Here is a 21530-nt window from a genome sequence, read left to right as displayed (position 1 = left end):
TGCAAATGTGGAAAAAAGTTAAGAACTCAGTGCATTTCTGTAAATATCTAATCTACTTTCCTATGGCATATCCCAGTGAATATAATTTATTCTTTAATAACTGGATATAATACAATAAATTATATGACACATATACGTGATTGCAGATAAAGAAGACATGTTATCTTAGAGGTTGCTGGCCTTAAAAATTAAGATTCTAAGAGAAAAATTTTTACTAAAACAAACCAAAAATACCTTTATATATCAATATAATCTCTTTTCAAACATAGGTCATATTTTTTCCCATACAAAAACCCCATGCAACACTAGGCAGAGATTCATTTGGTTTAAGATGAATAAACTATGGTTTATAAGATTAATTAAGAGTACAGCAGGCTTCAACTTCAGATATGTGCACATTTCACCTCCTTTCTGTTGTAATACCATATATCCCTGTCATGGATAACACCAGCCAGATTTTCAGGTGATGATCTACTGATCCCAAGCTTTAGTCTTCTTGGTATAGATGATGTGTTTCTAACTTCCAGGCACCAAGAGACACCTGTTTTCCTTAAACCAGTGTTTTTCCATGAAACACATAACATTTAGGCTATCTTGGGCACTGAAGGACACTGAGCAGTCTCTCTGGCATCTGTCTGCAAGATGCCAGGAGCATATGCAGGCTCCATCCTTTGCTATCGTACCCTACACTGTGGCAGCCAAAAATGTCTCCAGACATTTCCTACTATTTCCAGGGTGCAAAACTGTCCCCAGTAGGGAAGCACTGAGTTAGATTAATCAGGACTGTGACCTGCACTTAAGCAATTAAGAAAGCTATCCTTCTTTCACTAGATTGACCCTGATAATGAAAATTGAATGTGCTGGGGATCATCATATGAGGCCCGAGAGTGGTGATGATGCTAGAACCCTGAGTCAAATCAAACATTAAATCCAAATTCTCTACTTTAATTACAATGAACAATAAATTTCCCCACTCTCCTTCTCTTTCCCTCCTTCCCACCCTCTTCCTCGCTCTCTTGCCTCCTCCTTCCCTCCTACCTTTCCTTTCTTCCTCCTCTCTTTCTTATCTATACATACTATGCTATGCTCTGACAATTTTGGTTGGACTTGAAGTCATTTGCATCTTAGAGTGTCTTTTCTGAACAACGGTCCTAAACATAACACTTCCTTTCTTCTCTTATACCTGAAGTACAAGAGAAACATAATTCGTAATTTCAAGTAGTTGAGCCTCAGTTAGTTAAAGCTTTGGTGTTAAAGCTTAAAGCTTCCAGCAGAATTTTTAAAGACAAAGACAACAACTCTTTTTGGATCAATAAACTATTGATGTGAATTTTGATATTTACTTTGATGGACCAGCAACTGAGAACACCAGTCACTTATTCTCCTAAAAGGTACTACTTAGTTCATACTATTGGTGCTGGATAAGGATGTTTTAGCTCAACACTCTCTCCCTACTGTTTCTCTACTTCAAACTCTGGGTTTAATTCTGGCCATAATTGCTGCTTTTCCTTAGGAATTATTAAAGTGTATGCCTTGATTCAAAACTCTGCATGATTCTGCTGTGATACTGAAAATGTTATTAGATGTAGGAATCTAATATGAAAGGTAATATTTCTGCTTCTGGCAAAAAAGGAGGATTTAAGAAAAATAAATTAAGATGAGAAAGTTGGTCTTACCCATGACCTTGAGCTCAGCACTAGAATAGACGAGACCATGTTTGTTCTCTGCTATGCACTGGAACATGCCAGAATCGGTCACATTTAGGTTTGATATTGTAAGGGCACCATTTTCTATCTGTATTCTCTCCTAGACAATAATAAAAATGCATTGCATATAAATGTATATACCATTTTAGATGAAAAATGATAACCACTGAATATTATTTTAATCATGCAAAAGTGTCCTTAATTTCCCTCATGGTATTAGGCAATCTGACCTGAAATTTAAATGATTCCCTCATCTGAAATGGTGAGAGTGACTTAACATAACAGCTAGACATTAAAAATACTAATAAACATACTGCAGTCAAAAAGTATATCAATAAAATAAATAACAAAGCATAAATGGAAATTTTGCAACTATTTCATTTTTCCCTATGGATGAAGTTGCAGACTTTAAGCAATGTACCAGGCTTTCCATCCCATGAACTGGAAAGGTTTTCACCAGTTTTTAAAATCATGCAAATTGAAGACATAATAAATTCTGTGTATTAAAAAGGGTGCTGGGAAACACATATCTATTTAAGGTTTGTAGGTATTATGAATGGTTATGTGGAAAAATCTGAAGGAATATAAGTGAATTAGTACAACAATTTTTAAAAAGAGCAAAAATTATATGGCTTGAGAAGTGATTGAGAAAATACTCATGTAACAAGGTAATGATATAATTGATACATTTATTCTCCAGAGGCCACCCATGTTATCAAACAGGAAAAATGGAAATTACATTCTACATATGATTAAAATAAAGCCTTCTCTAATTTCAAAATGAAAAAAAAAAAATAGTGCAGTGGACCCTTGAACAACAAAGTTTGAACTATGGGGGTCCACTTATTTGCATACTTTTTCACTGAAAATTGTAAATACTACAGGACTTCACAGTCCCTGGTTGGTTGCATCCATGGATCAGGGACACAGAGAACTGACTATAAATTATAGAAGAGCTAACACTTGCATTGTTCATAGGTTGACTTTATATCATGAACTAAATTCAAAAAATAATCTTTCTCCAATGAAATTCAATACTGAAAATATTTCCTTCTTGGAAGACTGGGTACTTGATTGTATCCTTTTCTCCCTTGCACCACTTCTTAGATGAGTGTGATAAAAACTCTTCAGATGAATGTGTGCAAACTCACCAGTGTACTCTGGCAGTTGGTACCAGAAAAGGCATTTATACAGAGTGGGAAAAAGGCATATTAACCAGGCACATGACCTTACCTCAAGCACAAGGGCTTCTCCATTTTTCAACCATCGGTAGGAGGGTTTGGGCTTACCACTGGCCCGACATTCCCAGTAAAGACTGTCCTCCACTGCTAATTCTACATCTTTTATGAGTTGAACCCAATGAGGCTTTGCTGTAATGAAAAAAAATTCAAACCACTCCACAATAAAAAACAAATACTTTATCCACAAAAACATATGTGGATATGACTTTGGGCAATAATAGATTAATGTAAGCTAATGTAATGTAAGTGGCTAAAATTGTATTTAATTCACTAGGTATTTACTAAGTGGGTATGTGAAACATTTCTAGATTTGAGAATGGATGTTACAACCTGCCCTTTCCTAAGTCAAATTCATTATGCTTTCTCTGTTTTCAAAATTCTGGGCACTGTATTACATTCTTCAGATACCAGCAGAAAAATGCAGGTACACAAAATATATAGATTTTCTTGTCCAAGTACATTTTTGAATTATGAGATCACAACTGATGACAACTTAATATGTGAATAACAGCAGATACCAGTCATAATTATGCACTAAAAATCAGTACCAATAGAAGAGAAACTTGTACAGCAGAAGAAAAAAAAATATTTCCTTCAAGTTAGAAATAACTCTTAATTAAATACAAACCAGTGAACATCTTATGAACCTCTGTGCAAATTAAAATGAAAGCAGGGAAAGATGGATAAGTTCGTTCAATTTGAATCAAATGATTTTTTATGAAAAAGAAGTAACTCATGCAACCTTAAATTATGTATGCAAATAAGTTGCATCAAGTGGATTTATCATTTTTACTTACATTTTAGAAGACACTTGGGAAATCCTTTTACAGATGAAAGCAACATACCACTCACAATGAAAGTCACTCAACATTCAAAGTATATTCAGCCAAATCTCAGTCTGTGTTTTAGATCTGAGACTAGGAGGTGAGATGTCTTCCCAGTTTCACATTGCATTATACATGTGATGTGTACTTCGGGGTTCACATTTGCATCCTCCATATGAAGAAAGATTTTATCTATTTCTATTTAATTTCAACCATGGGAAGATTTGTCCTTCTGTTTATATCTCATAAAATTGCCTTTTTTATAAGTGAAACTGAAACTATAGCTATTTAGCTTTTAGAGAAAATGTACCCATCAAAGTTTTACCTTATTTTGTCTTTTTATAAAATATAAACAGCTTGCACAATCTAAAGTATAATTCAGTCCCAAATCACTCCTCTCTACTCTATATTGAAACACACTGTCTTCTTTCAGGAATTAATCAGCCTAGGTGGGATGAGACTACAATAGACTCACATATGATCCCTTGACTGAGGCTCAAGTTTCTAGTAAAAATTTCCACTGGCTTCTCATACTACTGTTCTCCAAATGGAAAGATAATTTGCTGGACTAAGCGAATTCTAAGATTGCAATTGCCACATAATGTGATTTATCCCCTTATTCCATCATATGAGATTCAAATATTCTACTGGACCATTTTTTACATTAAATATCAGAGCAGATAATCAGAGAACTGCAAGGCATTTATTGAATATACTAGACTTCAGACAGAATCTTAAAGTAACTTTCATGAAACTCTCTAGTTGATTTCTGATTTCTTTTCTTTAATTGAGAATTTTTTTTCATTTTATTTTTTGGCTGCACTGTACTGCATATGGTATCTTAGTTTTCTGATGAGGGATCAAACCTGTGACCCCTGCAATGAGAGTGCAGAGTCCTAACCACTGGACCGCCAGGGAGTTCCCTCTATTTCTTAGGTACATATAAAAATGGACTAAAGTAACCATCTGCCTCATTTACTAAGTATAGTGGATGATGCTTGTTGTCTATTGTGTATCCATTTTCTCTCTTCTTTATTCCTAAGATGCCCTAATTTTTTATTGAACTATCTTCTCTTCTAAAAAATCCAGGGAAACCTGACCATATTCTGTGTTCCAAAAAAGGTTCGTAAGTTGTTTAAGCCAATTCACCGTGTTAGTGATTGGTTTAGGAATGAACACGCAGCTAATGAGATCTGAGAAGTGAACTGCAAGATGCTTTAGAGAAAGGAAGCATGGACAAGAACTAATGGGCGGGTCACTGCTGGCAGCGATTCTATGACTATCAGGGAAAACAACAAGCAGAGAAGGGAAAAGGGAAAGGCAGAAAGAAACGTCACAGAGAAACTGAGCCAGGGCCTGATTATAAGGCACTTAAATGTCAACTTAGCTTTGAACGTCTTGCCAAACAAGCAAACAAGGGTTTATTACTGGTGCAGGGCCGCCGTTCCATAGAGCTAAAAACATTCCTAGTGAAACATCAAGACAGTTGGAATATCTTGTATTTTCCTGTCATGGTCACTTCTTACCCTGGGTCAGGTACTAGCTGTTTAGAAAGGAGAAAATAAGCTTGGACTTATTTGTGGTCGACTTAGAGTCATATAACCACATGGTTTAGGTGTCCCCAACACATATCCTTATCTTACCACTAGTATGTGGAACACGGCATCTGGGAAACTGCAACTTGGGGCTGTATATTCTAACCAAATCTCATAAGAAGAAGGAAGAATTACAAGACAGAATGGCTCATGCTATCAATCCACACCTCCATTTTGTTCCTGGAAGATCCTATAAACTCACAACAAAACAAATGTCAGGCTAATCAGACGTAATGCACTTGCAAACTCCACATTCTTTTGAAGAGGGTTTACTTGTCTTTATACTTGTCTTTGCAACACTTTTCCTCTCTGCAACATATATGTACACTATACAAATTTGCACTGCAAATTATTTCAATTTTCAGTTTTTTAAAAAAATAGAATATATTGTCATTTGCCATTCACAAGTGATCAATTCTCATTCGTTTTACAATGTTTTTAATGGTTCAACTGCAAAAATACATTCACTGAGTTTACATCTTCACATATTTTATAGTACATTTTATAAAATGATTTATTTCTACTTTCTAAATCATACTTTCATAAAAATACTTAACATTATTTTTTAATAAAAGTGATTTGAAAACAAGTTTGGAGAAAAAAGATAATCTAATTATCCTAAGACCCTGATGCTGGGAAAGATTGAAGGCAGGAGAAGGGGACGACAGAGGATGAGATGGTTGGATGGCATCACCCACTCAATGGGCATGAATTTGAGTTAACCTGGGAGTTGGTGATGGACAGGGAGGGCTGGCATGCTGCAGTCCATGGGGCTGCAAAGAGTTGGACACGACTGAGCGACTGAACTGAACTGAATTTTCCTAAAAATAGACTCTATAACAAAGGTAATACTAACCTTTCTTACCCAAATTTAACAGTACATAAAATAAATGTGACTACATATTAAAGGCAGCAAACATGGTTCATTTTTATTACTGGAAAGCATAGAATAACACTGAAGAGGTCAAGCAAGCCTGAGTTTATGTGGTTGGACTAATGCAGTAATTGCAAGTTTCCCCAGCAGACAGTTTCTTTCTGCTTAGTAAAGATCACAGAGAAAGATATAAAATCCCATTTTCTAGAGGTAATAAGCAGACAGAAAGATCTCTCCTTGATTCCGTTAAGTAAATTGTTATTCTTAACCACCCCCCCAAAAAAAGTATTTCATTATCATATGAATCACTTTAAAATGCAGCAAGAATATATATATCTCCAACTTCATTGCAAAATTTTCTTTCTTTTTAATTCCTTTTATGTTAAATATCTATCCTCATTTAATGAAGTATAGAACAGAACAAGCTGGACACTGGGATTCTGCTAAAATCTCCTACCCAGCCTCCAATCCCAATACCAATAATTTATAGAGAGAGCAAAAGGTAAAAATCCAATATGCCAAAAGTGAAGGCTTACCATAGTAAGTGAGACGTCCCCTGGCGACATTTTTCCCTCGTGAATTCTCAGCAATGCATTCATAGGAACCTGAATCTTCCTGTTGGAAGTTGGGAATTTCAAGCACACCACTGAACTTCCTTAATTTAATTTTACTGGAAAAAGGCAGTCCATCACTTCTTCTCCAATTAATCTGAGGTACAGGACTATGAAGAAATTTATCAAGTTATTCGCTATTTTAAGCAGATGCCTGGAAGCCTTTTAGGCTTGACAAAATAAAACTTTTGTTAGGATAGAATAAAAATGGCACAGATTTTTCAAATGCAGAAACAGTCAGCTGTCAATTACATAAACCTGCAAATGCAAAGATTTATCTCTTTAACTTGATATTTTAATAAAATAAACTGTACTTTCTTGAGTTAATTCATAATTTAGAGAAAATGCACACCCACAGTATTATAATACAACAAATGAACAAGCAAAAGAAAAATAACACTAATCTAGTTTATGAAATTAGGCAGGCATAGTCATATACTGCAAATTGCCTTTAAAATTTCAAACTAAATTATATATGTGAATTTACCCTCTATTTTATTTTTCCTTTACTTCTAAATGAAAGAAATTTTTAGAAAATAAGGAAAAGGAGAGTCTGTCAAAAGCTATCTTGATCTCTCACAGCAACCAAATGTTTCCACATATCGGTGTAAATGTTATAAAACTTACTTTCCAAGGGCAAAACATTCCAATTTCACAGTGGAACCTTTAGCTGCTGGAAGAGTTTCAGGAAACTGAACTTCTATTTTCGGCTCATATTCACCCATCACACCTGTAAATGCACAATATGTTAATAATAACAGTAAGTTAATGGTTTCAATGTTTCCTTCGGAATTCTCCCATTTTTCTTAAATAAAATTTTTTTGCTCTATTTTGAAGTAATTCTTCCTAATGATTTAAATTACTGACTTGCCATCTTGTAGGTACTTTTAGAAGCAGTGTTACCTTGGGCTAAATATGCAATATCATTAAACATGTGGAAACTTTGGATTCCATGATTCATAAGTTATAGCTTACAGAGGAGTTTCAAGAAAACAACTAGACTTTTTTTACATTATATAAAATGGGAGACTTTTTTATTCTGTATTCAATTTGGAAATTTCTAGTCAAACTTAAATATACAATATATTATGACTTCTTAAAATATCCTAAAGAGCAAAAATTATGAGAGGAAATTTACTTAATGGTACCCTGGTAGCATAGACACCAACCTTAAACTTATTAAATAGCTCCCTGAAGACAAGAAATGGTAATGTAATAAACAAGAAAGGTCAAATTCAATTATACCTAAGTGGAAAGAAGTACTTAGATACTTTGTGTTCATGGCATTGTGCTGTATCAGATATTGTTTTGTGTAAGTGGGACAGTTACCCAGGCTTATAAATCTGCTTTGCAGTTCATGGGCTCCCCTGAAAAAGTCACTGAGTGGCTAAAGAAACATATATTTTCCTTTTTTCCCCTCCAGTTTTAGTGAGGTATGACTGACAAATAAAAACTGCATAATTTTTTTAGGGTGTACAATGTGATGAGTTCATACATGTATACATTGTGAAATAATTACACCAGTCAAGTTAACATATTTAACACCTAACATAGTTGCTAGTTTCAATTTTTTTAAATAACTTTTTTTTCTCTAGTGAAAACACTTAAGATTTACTCTCTAAGCCAATTTCAAGTATGCAACACAGCATTACTATAATCACTATGCTGGTAGGGGTAGGGGAAATGAGGTGATGTTGGTCAGAGTGTACAAACTTTTAATTATAAGATGAGTAAGTTCTAGGGATCTAATGTACACTTTTTTCCTTTAATTTTATTTATAGATGTTTTTTAACCTATAACAAAATATCTAGAACTTTTAATAATCTCAGGTTGGCAAAACTCAAGACGGGTGACGTCATGAGAATACAAGGTGACACCCAGGCTTGAAGGGTTCATATTTGGTTTAAAGGCATGGTGCCACCATCTTGAAATTCCTGAACAATGTTTAACAAGCAATTCTTCATTTTCACTCAGTACTGGTCCCTGCAAATTAGGAAGCCAGTTCTGAGTAAGAATTACATTACAGGGACTTATGGTTGATGGAATCATTTTAGCCACTGTACTCATAAATATTATTTGTTCTGAAAAGAGAAAAACCAAAATAATTCTGCAGGATATACTTTTCACTTCTAATTTGTTTTGTCTTGTATTCACAACAACATTTCCACTTAGAATTGCCCTTTGAAATATTTCCTACCGTCAGAACGAAGCACCAAAGGAGTTGGGGAACCCAGCACTCTGGCATTTGTCACTGTACTAGTCACCACACACGTATAATTGCCCACGTCAGATGGTTCCACTTTGGCTATGTAGAGGTGGCCTGTCTCTTGAGAGACAAATCTCCGACTATCTTCTTCGACAAATGATGGATATTCATTGAAGATCCAAGCATATGACAGTTCTAGTAAAATTTTTAGAGAAAAGAAATTCCATCATGAAGGTAAATTTTCTACAATATATTAAATATATCTGAAATCACCTTTACTGCAAAGCAACACTTAGTGTTTTCTTGCAGGTCATGGAGAGAAACTATTATGTGACATGATGCTGTGTTCATCCTGCATTCGAGGGAGATCACTGTGGATCAGCATGCTTGTGGGAGCAATATTATCACTGTCATCATTATCACTACTCTAGATACCTCCTAACACGTTTCTCTGGCTTGTCTTGCTCCCTTTTAATTTGTGTCTCCACACTACATGGTCTATGATCTCTCAAAATTATCAATCTCATCATGCCACCTCCTGCTATAACACTTTCGGCAATTACTCGGTAGTCTTTGGAATAATGAAAAACTGCTTAACTTGAAAATGAGACTATGCATGATTAAGCCCCTACTTATTTCCTTAGAAACTGAGAGGCCAGCTACTGTCTCTTGTTTGTGGATTTTTACTTTATATATGTTGCTCTCAGAGGCTGTGCTATCCTTCTGCTCCCCTTTCAACACCAAAGCTCATTCTGTCGAAATAACTTATAACTATTTTTCAAAGATTGGTTCCACTCATGAATCACCTACTCAGAGAAGTCCCCCTTATCTCTCATTCTCTGAGTAAGTGCTTCTATACAGAGCAACTCTATGCTGATATTACTTAAATTACTTGCCACTTTTATATAAAAATCTATTTACTTATCTGTCCTCCCACCACTTGGTAAACAAAAAGAGATGTCAATCTTTATCCTGCTTGCCTTCCTCGTCTAAAATTAGCAAATGGAAACATCTGAAAACTTCTGTCCTCAATAAATATTTATTGAGTTAATTAAGATAAAATTATGTTACTAACGTCTAAATCCAGTCCAACATTAGAGTTTTCCTGAACTTTGGGTACAAGGTAAACTAACTCTCCCTAAAGGAAGAGGGAGAGTTCTTGTTCTTGTTCTCCTTCCTCTGTGATAATGAGAGCTAAATATTATGCTGCTTTATTCTAGATGCTCATATTTTTCAGAAGCAAGTCATTATGTAAGTATAGTTATTGTAGTTGGCTTATTTAATTCTTTCTTTCTGTGGCTGTATTTTCCTTTACAATTTCACTAACCTTATAGCACTGGTTCATACTGTAATACTTTTCCAAAAGGATCTTTAAAAACCAGATGCAATAAAAATCAATTTTAATGAATAACAAACTCAAAAAAATGCATTTAAGGCATAATCCAATGGTGTAGGGTCTTTTCACTTGTCAGAGAGAGGCAATTAGTCATTACACAAATAACAGTGACACAATGTCAGTGGGCGGGAGTTACTATGGGTGTCAGAGGAAGGAGAGATGACATTCTTATAAGTGAAGAACAGGTCTTCGAAAACAGGGAGAACATTCTGACATGAAGGGATAAAAGTGCTCCTGAGCGAGGGAAAACAGCATGTAAAAGGGGAACAGGGTGAAGAGCCAGCACCTGGTGAAAATGAAAAATGACTGTCTCTCTTCTACCTTCAAAGCAGCTGGGAATGCTGGATGATTCTAAAGCTTAGCAAGTCAATGTCATACTGTGCAGATGTTCAGAAGCATTGATTTGTAATCCTGAACTGAGATTTACATCAGGCTATCATATCAGCAGAGTGTTTCATGAAATTCTACTCAGTCATGTGATTTGTCTGTTAAATTGTATGAAAACAAAATGTATCTCCAACATCCACTCCTCAGTCGGTCTCTTGTCTATCCTGATGGTGCTTTCTTTTGCACTAGTACTAAATAAACTACAGAGCTAAAGAATGTTGGTTTCCCTAATGGCTCAGTGGGTAAAGAATCCACTGCAATGCAGGAGATCTGGGTTCAGTCCCTGGGTTGGGAAGATCCCCTGAGGAAGGGAATGGCAACCCACTCCAGTATTCTTGCCTGGAGAATCCCATGAAGAGAGGAGCCTGGCGGGCTACAGACCATGGGGGCTCAAAGAGTCAGGACATGACAGAATGACAATGCAGGCTTTCTTTGTTTCAAAGAAAGCAAAGCAGAGCAATCTTATTCTGCTTTTTCAAATGTTTTATTCATGAAATTAATATGATTGTACCTCTCTCTTTAATCCAGGGAGAGTAAAACTTCTACTGCTCCCTAACAGAACAGGCTGCTTCCCGCTAACGAAGTTCCCCTAGGGTGGTAATGCCGCTATTTCTGCAGGATTCGTCACAAGGGCAACTAAGGCTTGAGGACTCCCCACCAGGATGGCCACAGTGTTTCCAGAACTGGGCTCCGGCATTCTGCCTGCCCAAGTTTTCCTCCCCTATCTCTGCTCAAAGCTTTCAGAGCTGAATCTCAGTCTGAATCTCCCTGGACCCGTTGCTGCTCCCTTCCTCCTCATCCTTCACAGGCACTTTTTCTGTTTTGTTTGCTTGTTTATGTGTGTGTGTTTTAATACCTGATTCTCTGATCCCGTCTTGTAGTCTGTTTCTTAGGAAACCTGAACTCACATGGTGCTACTGAAATTGAGCAACACACCATCCTCCTTCCTTGAAGGGTATTTAAAAATTGCCCCTCCCATTAGACCTGGAGGAAACATTTCCTTTCACTCACTTTCTTTCAGGCAACTGTCCCTCTCCACAACTTCCATCAACAGAGTCCTGCTCCTCATCCCCCAAGCTCTTCAAATATACAAATTGATCCTTGGTTTATTCTTAGTGGCTCAGCTGGGAAAAAATCCACCTGCAATGTGGGAGACTGGGTTCGACCCCTGGGTTGGGAAGATCCCCTGGAGAAGGGAAAGGGTACCCACTCCAGTATTCTGGCCTGGAGAATTCCAAGGAGTGTATAGTCCATGGGGTTGCAAAGAGTCTGACACAACTGAGTGACTTTCTCTTTCACTTTTTCACTTTTATTCTTAGTACCTGTCCTCGAGAGAAGTCCAGACAAGTCAGTATCCCAGAATCAGTGTAAACCTATCTTGATACCTAACTCATGCCCCCTCAAAGAAGAAAAAATTTCATCATTTATGCGATCTTTCTGGGCTTAGTTACTGATTTCTTGTTGTTCAGTCACTAGGCTGTGTCCAATTCTTTGCAACCCCATGGACGGCATAATGCCAGGCTCCTCTGTCCTCCACGGTCTCCCTGAGTTTGCTCAAATTCACGTCCACTGATGTTATCTAACCATCTCATTCCATGCTGCCCCCTTTTCCATTTGCCTTCAATCTTTCCCAGAATCAGGGTCTGTTCCAATGAGTCAGCTCTTCACATCAGGTGGCCAAAGTACTGGAGTTTCAGCTTTAGCAACAGTCATTCTAATGAATAGTCAGGGTTGATTTCCTTTAGAATTGACTGGTTTGATCTCCCTGCTGTAGAAGGGACTCTCTAGAGTCTTCTCCAGCACCACAGTTTGAAAGCATTGATTCTCTTGCTCTCAGCCTTCTTTAAGGTCCAACTGTCACACATGTACATGATTACTAGAAAAACCATAGCTTTGATTGTACGGGCCTTTGTTGGCAAACTGATAACTCAGGCTTTTAATACACTGTCTAACTTTGTCACAGCTTTCCTTCCAAGGAGCAAGTGTCTTTTAATTTCATGGCTGCAGTCACTGTCTGCAATGATTTTGGAGCACAAGAAAATGAAACCTGTCACTGCTTCCACTTTTATCCTTCTAGTTGCCATGAAGTGATGGGACCAGATGTCATGATCTTAGGTTTCTGAATGATGAGTTTTAAGCCAGCCTTTTCACTTTCATCAAGAGGCTCATTAGTTCCTTTTCACTTTCTGCCATTAGAATGGTATCATCTGCATATTTGTGGTTGTTGATATTTCTCCCAGAAATCTTGATTCCAGCTATCGGTTCATCTAGCCTGGCATTTCACATGATGTACTCTGTGCGTTTAAATAGGCAGGATGACAACACACAGCCGCGATGTACTCCTTTCCCAATTTGGAACCAGTCTGTTGTTCCATGTCCGGTTCTAACTGTTCCTTCTTGACCTGCATGCAGGTTTCTAAGGAGACAGGTAATGTGGTCTGGTACTCCCACCTCATTAAGAATTTTCTACAATTTGTTGTGATCCACACAGTCAAAGGCTTTAGCATATTCAATGAAGCAAAAGTAGACGCTTTTCTGGAATCCTCTTGCTTTTTTGATGATCCAATGGATGTTGCTTCATCTGCCTCTTTGAAACACAGCTTGTACACTGGAATTTCTTGGTTCACACTCTGCGGAAGACTAGCTTGAAGGCTTTTGAGTATAACCTTGCCAGCATGTGGAATGAGTGCAATTGTATGGTAGTCTGAACACTCTGGCATTGCTTTCTTTGGGATTGGAATGAAAACTGACTTTTTCCAGTCCTGTGGCCACTGCTGAGTTTTCCAGATTTGCTGGCATATTGAGTGCAGCACTTTCACAGCATCATCTTTTAGGATTTTAAGTAGCTCAGCTGGAATTACATCACCTCAACTAGCTATGTTTGTAGAAATGTTTCCTAAGGCCCACTTGACTTCATACTCCAGGATGTCTGGCTCAAGGTGAGCGACCAAACCATCTTGATTATCTGCGTCATTAATACCTTTCTTGTATAGTTCTTCTGTGTATTCTTGCCTAGTTTTCTTAATCTCTTCTGCTTCTGCTAGGTCCTTGCAATTTGTCTTTTATTGTGCCCACCTTTGCATGAAATGTTTCCTTGATATTTCCAGTGTTCCTGATGAAATTTCTACAGACTTTCCCATTCTACTGTTTCCTCTATTTCTTTGCATTGTTCATTGAAGAAGGCCTGCTTGTCTCTCCTTGCTGTCCTCTGGAACTCTGCATTCAGCTGCATATATCATTCCCTTTCTCACTTGCTTTGTACTCCTCTCCTTTCCTCATCTATTTGTAAAACCTCCTCAGACAACCACTTTGGCTTCTTGCAGTTCTTTTTCGTTGGGATGGTTTTGGTCACCGTCTCCTGTACAATGTTACAAACCTTTGTTCATAGTTCTTCAGGAACTCTGTCTCCCAGATCTAATCCATTGATTCTATTCTTCATCTCCACCATAAAATCATAAGGGATTTGATTTAGGTCATACGTGAATGGCCTAGTGGTTTTCCCTACTTTCTTCAATTTAAGCCTGAATTTTGTAAGAAGCAGCTTACGATCTGAGCCACCAGCAGCTCCAGATCTTGTTTTTACTGACTGTATAGAGTGTCTCCATCTTTGGCTTCAAAGAACAAAATCAATCTGATTTTGGTATCCTTAAACCACTGTACAATAAACCAGCTTGGAATATGATGTAACTAGAATAATATGGTGGTTTTCCTCCACTGCTTCCTCCAAAAGCATGCTCAGAAAATCAAGAGGGATAAAAATAAATCTAACAACACAAAATATTAACTCTAAGGTTTTGAGCTGGAATAAGCAGAGGAAATAGGAAAATTAGAAAGAAATACCACTGTGGAAATGGGAAAAAGGTTGTCCTGAAAAAAGATTTTGAGACTCTAGGAAGATAACTTAGAAGCAAATGTCTAACACAGGGGCAGAAACCTAGCAAACAAAAGTTTAAAAGAGAGCCTGCACTTAACAATGGTAGACAGAATAGTTTACATTCTTTGAGTTTACATACTTTTACTCTAGAACATGTCTACATCCTAATCCCTAAATTCTGATTATGCTACCTGGTAGGGCAGGAGGGACTTTGAAGATGTTAATACATTGAGGGTGTTTTGATGGGACGATTATTCCAGATTATCTGGGTGGGCCCACTGTCACCACAAGGGTCCTTATATTAGTGAAGCAGGAGGGTCAGAGTCATCAAAAGGATGTGTGATGTCATAGGCAGAAGTTGTAGTCAGAGAAAGATTACTTCAAGATGCTAAATTTTTGGTTTGAAAAATGAAGAAAGGGACCTGAGTGGGTTGCCATTTCCTTCTCCAGGGCATCTTCCCAACCCAGGGATCTAACCTATGTCTCCTGCATCTCCTGTATTGGCATGCAGATTCTTTACCACTAGTACCACCTGGGCTATCATATATAGAGTGTGTATATATAATATGTATGTTTTATATTCAAATTCTGCTTGCTTTTCTTCTGTTCATTTGTCTCTTATGGGTGGGGGGTGTCTAAGCCAAGAGACGGGTGGAAGAAAAACTATTTTTCCTCCTCCACAGGTTTCTGACCTGCAGCACTGTGGGATAATAAATCTGTGGTGTTTTGAGCTATGAAATTTGTGGTAATTTGTAACAGGAAACTAACACAAATGATGATGACAGTTCCAATGAAGTCTTCACTATGTGTTAGGCACACTAAATGCTACAGATACAATTTTCAAAGAAAAGCAAACAACCAGGGACAAAAAGTGGAGAAAGCCTACCCTGCTGATGACTAAGGAAGAATTAGCTGTTACACAATCTGTTTATAAGATCAGTGCAAGTAGGGAGGGGTAATTCCAAAAGAGATATTAAGCTACAATGAAACCACATGGCAAATGAATTAGTCAGTGAGTGTTCTGTATAAAGATTCAGACACTCAAAGATTTACGGAAAGAAATCAAACCTATAGTTATGATATATACTGTCATGAGTGGTACACAGAATTTTCTAGCACCAACCTACCTTTCTTTACAGATTTTCTCATTGAAATGGAATGAAATATAACTTTTATGTCTTAGAGTGAAGAGAAAGAAGATCTGCACTATTTCATTTATTGCCTGCATGTCTATGTTAAAATATATATGGTGCCACTCTGATTAAAAATGTTAGAAAATTATGTGATTCACTGTGTTCTGAAAAAAGAAAAAAAAATACCTGGCATAATACTATCAGAGTTTTATTCATCACAAAAATCTGCATTTGCAATAAATGTTAATTGTATACTGCAAAGTAAAATGTATATCAAATCAGCATTCTTTGGAGACTTTTCAACATCATTTTATGCATGATGATAAATACAAAGCTATAATAAAAATGATAATTTTATATACTCAAACAAGCCAGGCTTTATGAAACCTTTCCCAACCTCTTGTGTAAATCACAAGCACATTATACCAAAACTTCTTGGCCGCTGGGCTTTCTATTAACAATGTTACATGAATATTGGGAATGAGAAATATTTCTTATTAGAGAACAAAGAGGTTTTACCAATCAAAGCCATAAATTAACAAAATGCAGTACTGAACCTCAGCTTTCTAAAAAGTAATAGCTGATGAATGACATCATTTCTCCAATCACATGCCTTCCTGAGTCACTTAAGTGTAAGGCCAGTCAACTTAACATGAAATATGTCACCTCAGTGTTTACCTGGAGCTACATTAATACACATATTACTGACATTTAAGGGTTTATTTCAGGTTCCATTATAAAATTCTATTATGAGGGATATCCAATTCTTTGTATAGGCATTTTCTAGAAGAAATTCTGTCAAACAAAATTGTAGTTGAGCAAATCTGTGCAAGTAACTTAGGCAATTTTCTGTGTCGCCAAGTGGAAAGTGTGACCTACTTTAAAATAAGACATATTTTAAAAGGTCTGAGAGCTTGCTTGATGTCACTCAAGATTTTTAACACTGATTCATACAGTTGAGAAGGAAATTTTTCTAGTTTACACATGATACCACAATAACAGAGGATCTAGAACAAATAATATATACAGAAATCTAAAGCAATGGTAGACAATTCAAAATTTGAGTTTCAAAGAAGGATCAAGGATTAGGATTGAAAAGCCTGCACCTTGAAGCAGAAGACATCTATGGCCACTTCTAACATTTCAGTGTCTTGTCTTTCAAAAGTTGTTTTGTAATAACTTTTAGTGACAGTATTACTTATACAGGTTTCCAACCCATTCTGATTTACAGTACTTGCAGGTTTGGTTTGTGAAGGTCCTAGGATTAAAACAATGATCAGGGAGGGAAAACACTAGAGGTGACATTTCTTTCCTCCTTTCGTATCAGGTGGCCACAGGTCAGCAAGGAACAGCTAGGAGGTCAAGCCCAGACTGCTGCCTGCTTTGTAAACTACATCTTTTGGAACATACTCACACCTACTCAATCGCTATTGTCTAGGGCCACTTTCAGGCTCTAAGAGCAGAGAGAGTAGCTGACCCAAAGACTATATGGCTCATGAAGCTTCACAGATTTATCTGATCTTTTTTTCTTTTTTTTAAAGTTTGTTGACTCTTGTTTTAGGTTAATATTATCTCTGGACCAAATTTATGAGTTTGACGACCTCTTAGTTGTCTTATTTATTTTTGCTGCTCTCCGCTTTAGAGGGCTGTCACGTTGTTCTTCTTTAGTGGGGGAAATAAAAGAAATCACAGAGCTCATGCTAGCCCGTCAGCCCCTGGACTTCACATTTCTAGTTCCCTCTCTTGCTTTAGTCAGTACCATGAGGAAGCACATGCCAGCCATTCCACTGTGTAATAGTTTCCAAGGAATAATGTAGTTCTGTGACCATGACTTTTGATTCTACTATTTTCTTTTAGGAACAGGGAGTATTTCCAGTGGGTACCTGCATCTTCCATCACATTCTGACTTGACTAGGCACTGCCATCCTTGTCTTCATTTTTATTGTTTCTGCTAGGGAAGCTCATGGCCTAACAAATGCCTTCTGGGTATCAAGGCTGCTAAAATTGATTTGGTGCCAAAGTGACACTCTTTCCTCCATGTTTGTTGAGGCAGAAATGTGCACTGCCCTCTCTGGAGGCTGTTTTTTAATTTTTGTTTCTACATACATGTGTGTGCGTAGGCGCTCAGTTGCGGCTGGCTCTTTGCAACCCCATGGACTTCAGTCCTTCAGGCTCCTCTGTCCATGGAATTCACCAGGCAACAAGACTGGAGTGGGTGGTCATTCCCTTCTCCAGAGGTTCTTCCTGACCCAGGGAATGAACTCAGGTCTCCTGCATTGTAGGCAGATTCTTTGCTATCTGAGCCACCAGGGAAGCCCGCTTCTATATATGCATTCTTCCTTTTTCTCAAGAACATATATTTATTTATTTTTCCAATGAACCTCCTCTCTTTCATCCTTAGTTCCAAGTTATTTTGGTGAGACTGTCTCCTTGCTACCAGGTAATCTCAAGAGGAGGAAATACAAGTGGGAGTCAACTGCAATGACATTCAATACTTGTTGCCCAGAAATGATCTGGGGTAAAAGAGGAGACAGATTTAGAGATGGATTTGGAAAAACACTGGCAAGGCATTTACTGACATAGTTCCTTTGCAAGGGTGCTAAAGAAATAGGATATTGCTACAGAAAGTGGTTCAGACTTTCATTACGGAAGGTGAGCTCTAACAAGGACAGGATGGAGTCATCATGATGCTTTATGAGGACACGACAAGACTTTTCATGCCACAGACCCAATCAGCAGTTACTCATCCCCCAGCTTGTATGAGACTTGCTGGTATTACAATGACACTCAGGAAGAGAGCCACAAAATAGTAGTTAGAAGTTAAGAAAAAAGAGACTTTGGGGAATATAATGCACTTCTTCTTGACTTCCTCATCTTTATTATAAAAATGCACCTTTTCAAACAGTTTAGATACCCTGAAAATGTTAAAAAGGCCACACTTGATATGGGCTTCCCAGGTGGTGCTAGCAGTAAAGAACCCCTGCCTCCAATGCAGGAGACATAAGAGACCAGATTCAATCCCTAGGTCGGGAAGATTCCCTGGAGGAGGGCATGGCAACCCACTCCAGTATTCTTGCCTGGAGACCACCATGGACAGAGAAGCCTGGTGGGTAGTCCATGGGGTCACAAAGAGTCAGACACAACTGAAGCAACTTAGCATGCGCGCACGCACACGCACACGCGCACACACACACACACACACAAACACACTTGATATCCTGTGCATTTGGTGCACAGATCTTAAATATATGCCATATCCTTTTGCCCAGGTTTGCACTTGCTTCATCACTTACACTGAATAATTTTAATGACTTCAGTGACAGTAAATAACATTTTCTTTTTAAGTGCAGTCCAAGAGAAGGTAAAGAGTCCTACAGCTCATGGGAGTGCTAATTGGAGCCAATTATAACTTGATTGACCTGCCTTGCTTATTAAAATGATATGCAAAATTTACATTGCCTTTGCAAAATGGAAATTGTCTTTAGTACAAGCTATCTATGGGAAGGCCGCCCTTTAATGAATCTAAAGCTGGTGCTTTCAGGCTGTAATTCCCACATCAAACCTCAGAAGCTAATTCCAGACAGGGATTTCATGGGATTGCAAGTGATACAAAAGAAAGTCTATGGAGGAGGAAAATGTGCAATAAAATAAATGAAATAATTAAGGGCTAGTGAATAAAGGAGCAGCATCACAATAACTCTGTCCATTCCTCATCAAGTCCCATTTTCTTTTATGAAAATTAAAATTATTTTCTTAAGGAATGTGTTGAGGACTTGGTATTTCTCTTCTTACCATTTAGGTGACTTTTTTAAAGCAGAATAAATGTTCATTTTCACTGGTAAATAGAAATCAGGTTATTAGTAGGAGATGAAGTCATTCTGCCAAATCACAAGGGTCTTTGTACAGAGGACAATAAATGAGTTCTTAGGAAGATAAAGACATTAATGTTTCTCTCTCTCTCTTTTTCTCTCTCTCTCTCTCACACACACAGTACCACTACTTACCATTAGTAACATATCAAACTGTCCATCAAAATAGGGTTGAATATCATTAAAAAAAACTTATTTTAAAATGGATCTTCACCTTTCCTGGTCTAGCTTTTCTGAATGACAGATTTTAAAAAGTGGTGGCTCCATGATAAATTATATTACTAAAATAGTTCTAAGTCATCTCATTAAAAAAATAAATCAAATGAAAATCAAATGAATCCAAATCAAATAAATATTTGACTACGGCAGGATGTGCAATTATGCCTGAATACGTGAAATAAACATGACAACAAAAAAAAACAAGACCCAAAGAAATCAGTCACCAAAAGTAATTCCCTTCCTTCAAATCTGCAGGGCTCTATAAATGCCAATTTCTTTAGGCACTAAAGGATATGCTCTGGAGATTTCATAGCAGCCTCAGGTTCAAGTCAAATATAGATAGAAGTTAGCAGGCTTTCAGAAGAGTGATAGATCATAGAGTCAGAAAAATTGCTTTTAGACCACCTCACATTTCCTTGCCTCCCATGCTCCCTAACACATTTATAAAGGCATACATCACTTTATTGAGTTTCACTTTATTTTGCTTTGCAGATACCCTATTATTTTCCAAACTGAGAGTTTGCAACAACCCTGTGTTACATGAGTCTATTGGGGCCATTTTTCCAACAGCATTTCCTCACATCCTGTCTCTGTGTCACATTTTGGTAATTGTTGCAATCAATATTTCAAACTTTTCTTTATTATTATATTTATTATGGGGAACTGTGATCACTGACCTTTGATATTACTGCTGTAAGTGTTCAGAGCATCCACTTAAGGCAGCAAATTGCTGGGGGCCAGGAAAGGCTACCCAAAATATGACTCAATGGCATACTGATTATTTTGAATTAAAGTTACTCAAATGGCCAATGCAGGAGATACACTCTGAACCTCGTTTCTGTCTCTCTGAAAGAAAGAAAGAAATGTCTCCTGGGAAAGGTTCACTCCCTGGGTCTGGAGGTAGAAGGACATCCTTATCACCACAGATAGGAATCTAGAGCCAAGAAACTCATGTAAACAAACCTTGTTATTTCCTTGTTTTACTACCCAAAGCCCATACTTTGTTTAAATTCTTCACTTATTAAGAACCCAAAGCTTCAGTTTCTTTGTCCTGTCAAAACTTTACAAATGTACTGTTTTTTTTTCTAAAAAGTGTAACAGTGGCCTGTTTAGCCACTTCTGAATTCACTTTCTGTGCACATGAATTAAAATGTGTTTCTTTTCCTCTGGTTAATCTATCTTGTGTCAATTTAATTATTAGTCAAGTGACAAGAGAGCTTCCCAGGTGTCTCAGCGGTAAAGAATCTGCCTGTCAACGCGAGGCACGAGGGCTTGATACCTGGTTCAGGAAGATGCCCTGGAGAAGGAAATGGCACGTCACTGCAGTGCTCTTGCCTGGAGAATTCCATGGACAGAGGAGCCTGGTAGGCTCCAGTCCATTGAGTCGCTAAGAGTCAGACAAGACAGAGCAACTAACACACACACAATAACAAGGAAGGCTTGTGGAAAGCTGAGACAGGCAGAAAGGTAGGCTTCTTGTGCCAGTTAGGAAGTTGTGAAGGCAAAGGAGAGGTTCTTGAAGGAAATTACAAGTGCCACTCCACTGAAGACATGGATTATTAAAAAAAACAAAAAAAAGCTTAACAGCCTAATTG

The 21530-nt window shown here is 37.5% G+C and overlaps 1 protein-coding gene across 1 annotated transcript in view; it reads right to left on the bottom strand.

The window, feature by feature from the left end:
• Positions 1-21530, bottom strand: part of CNTN3 (contactin 3) — a 382508-nt gene that overhangs the window by 112823 nt on the left and 248155 nt on the right. The window contains exons 6-10 of the mRNA XM_070455661.1: positions 9049-9252; positions 7479-7581; positions 6777-6961; positions 2940-3076; positions 1677-1806 (exon numbers count right to left, since the gene is read on the bottom strand). Of these exons, the coding sequence (XP_070311762.1) occupies positions 1677-1806; positions 2940-3076; positions 6777-6961; positions 7479-7581; positions 9049-9252 (759 nt within the window). The remainder of the gene's footprint in view (positions 1-1676; positions 1807-2939; positions 3077-6776; positions 6962-7478; positions 7582-9048; positions 9253-21530) is intronic.

This window comes from Odocoileus virginianus, chromosome 26, assembly GCF_023699985.2.
Source record: "Odocoileus virginianus isolate 20LAN1187 ecotype Illinois chromosome 26, Ovbor_1.2, whole genome shotgun sequence".
In the NCBI taxonomy this organism is placed as follows: domain Eukaryota; kingdom Metazoa; phylum Chordata; class Mammalia; order Artiodactyla; family Cervidae; genus Odocoileus; species Odocoileus virginianus.
Note: the sequence above shows the minus strand (reverse complement) of the source record. Positions and strands in the feature narration are given on the sequence as shown.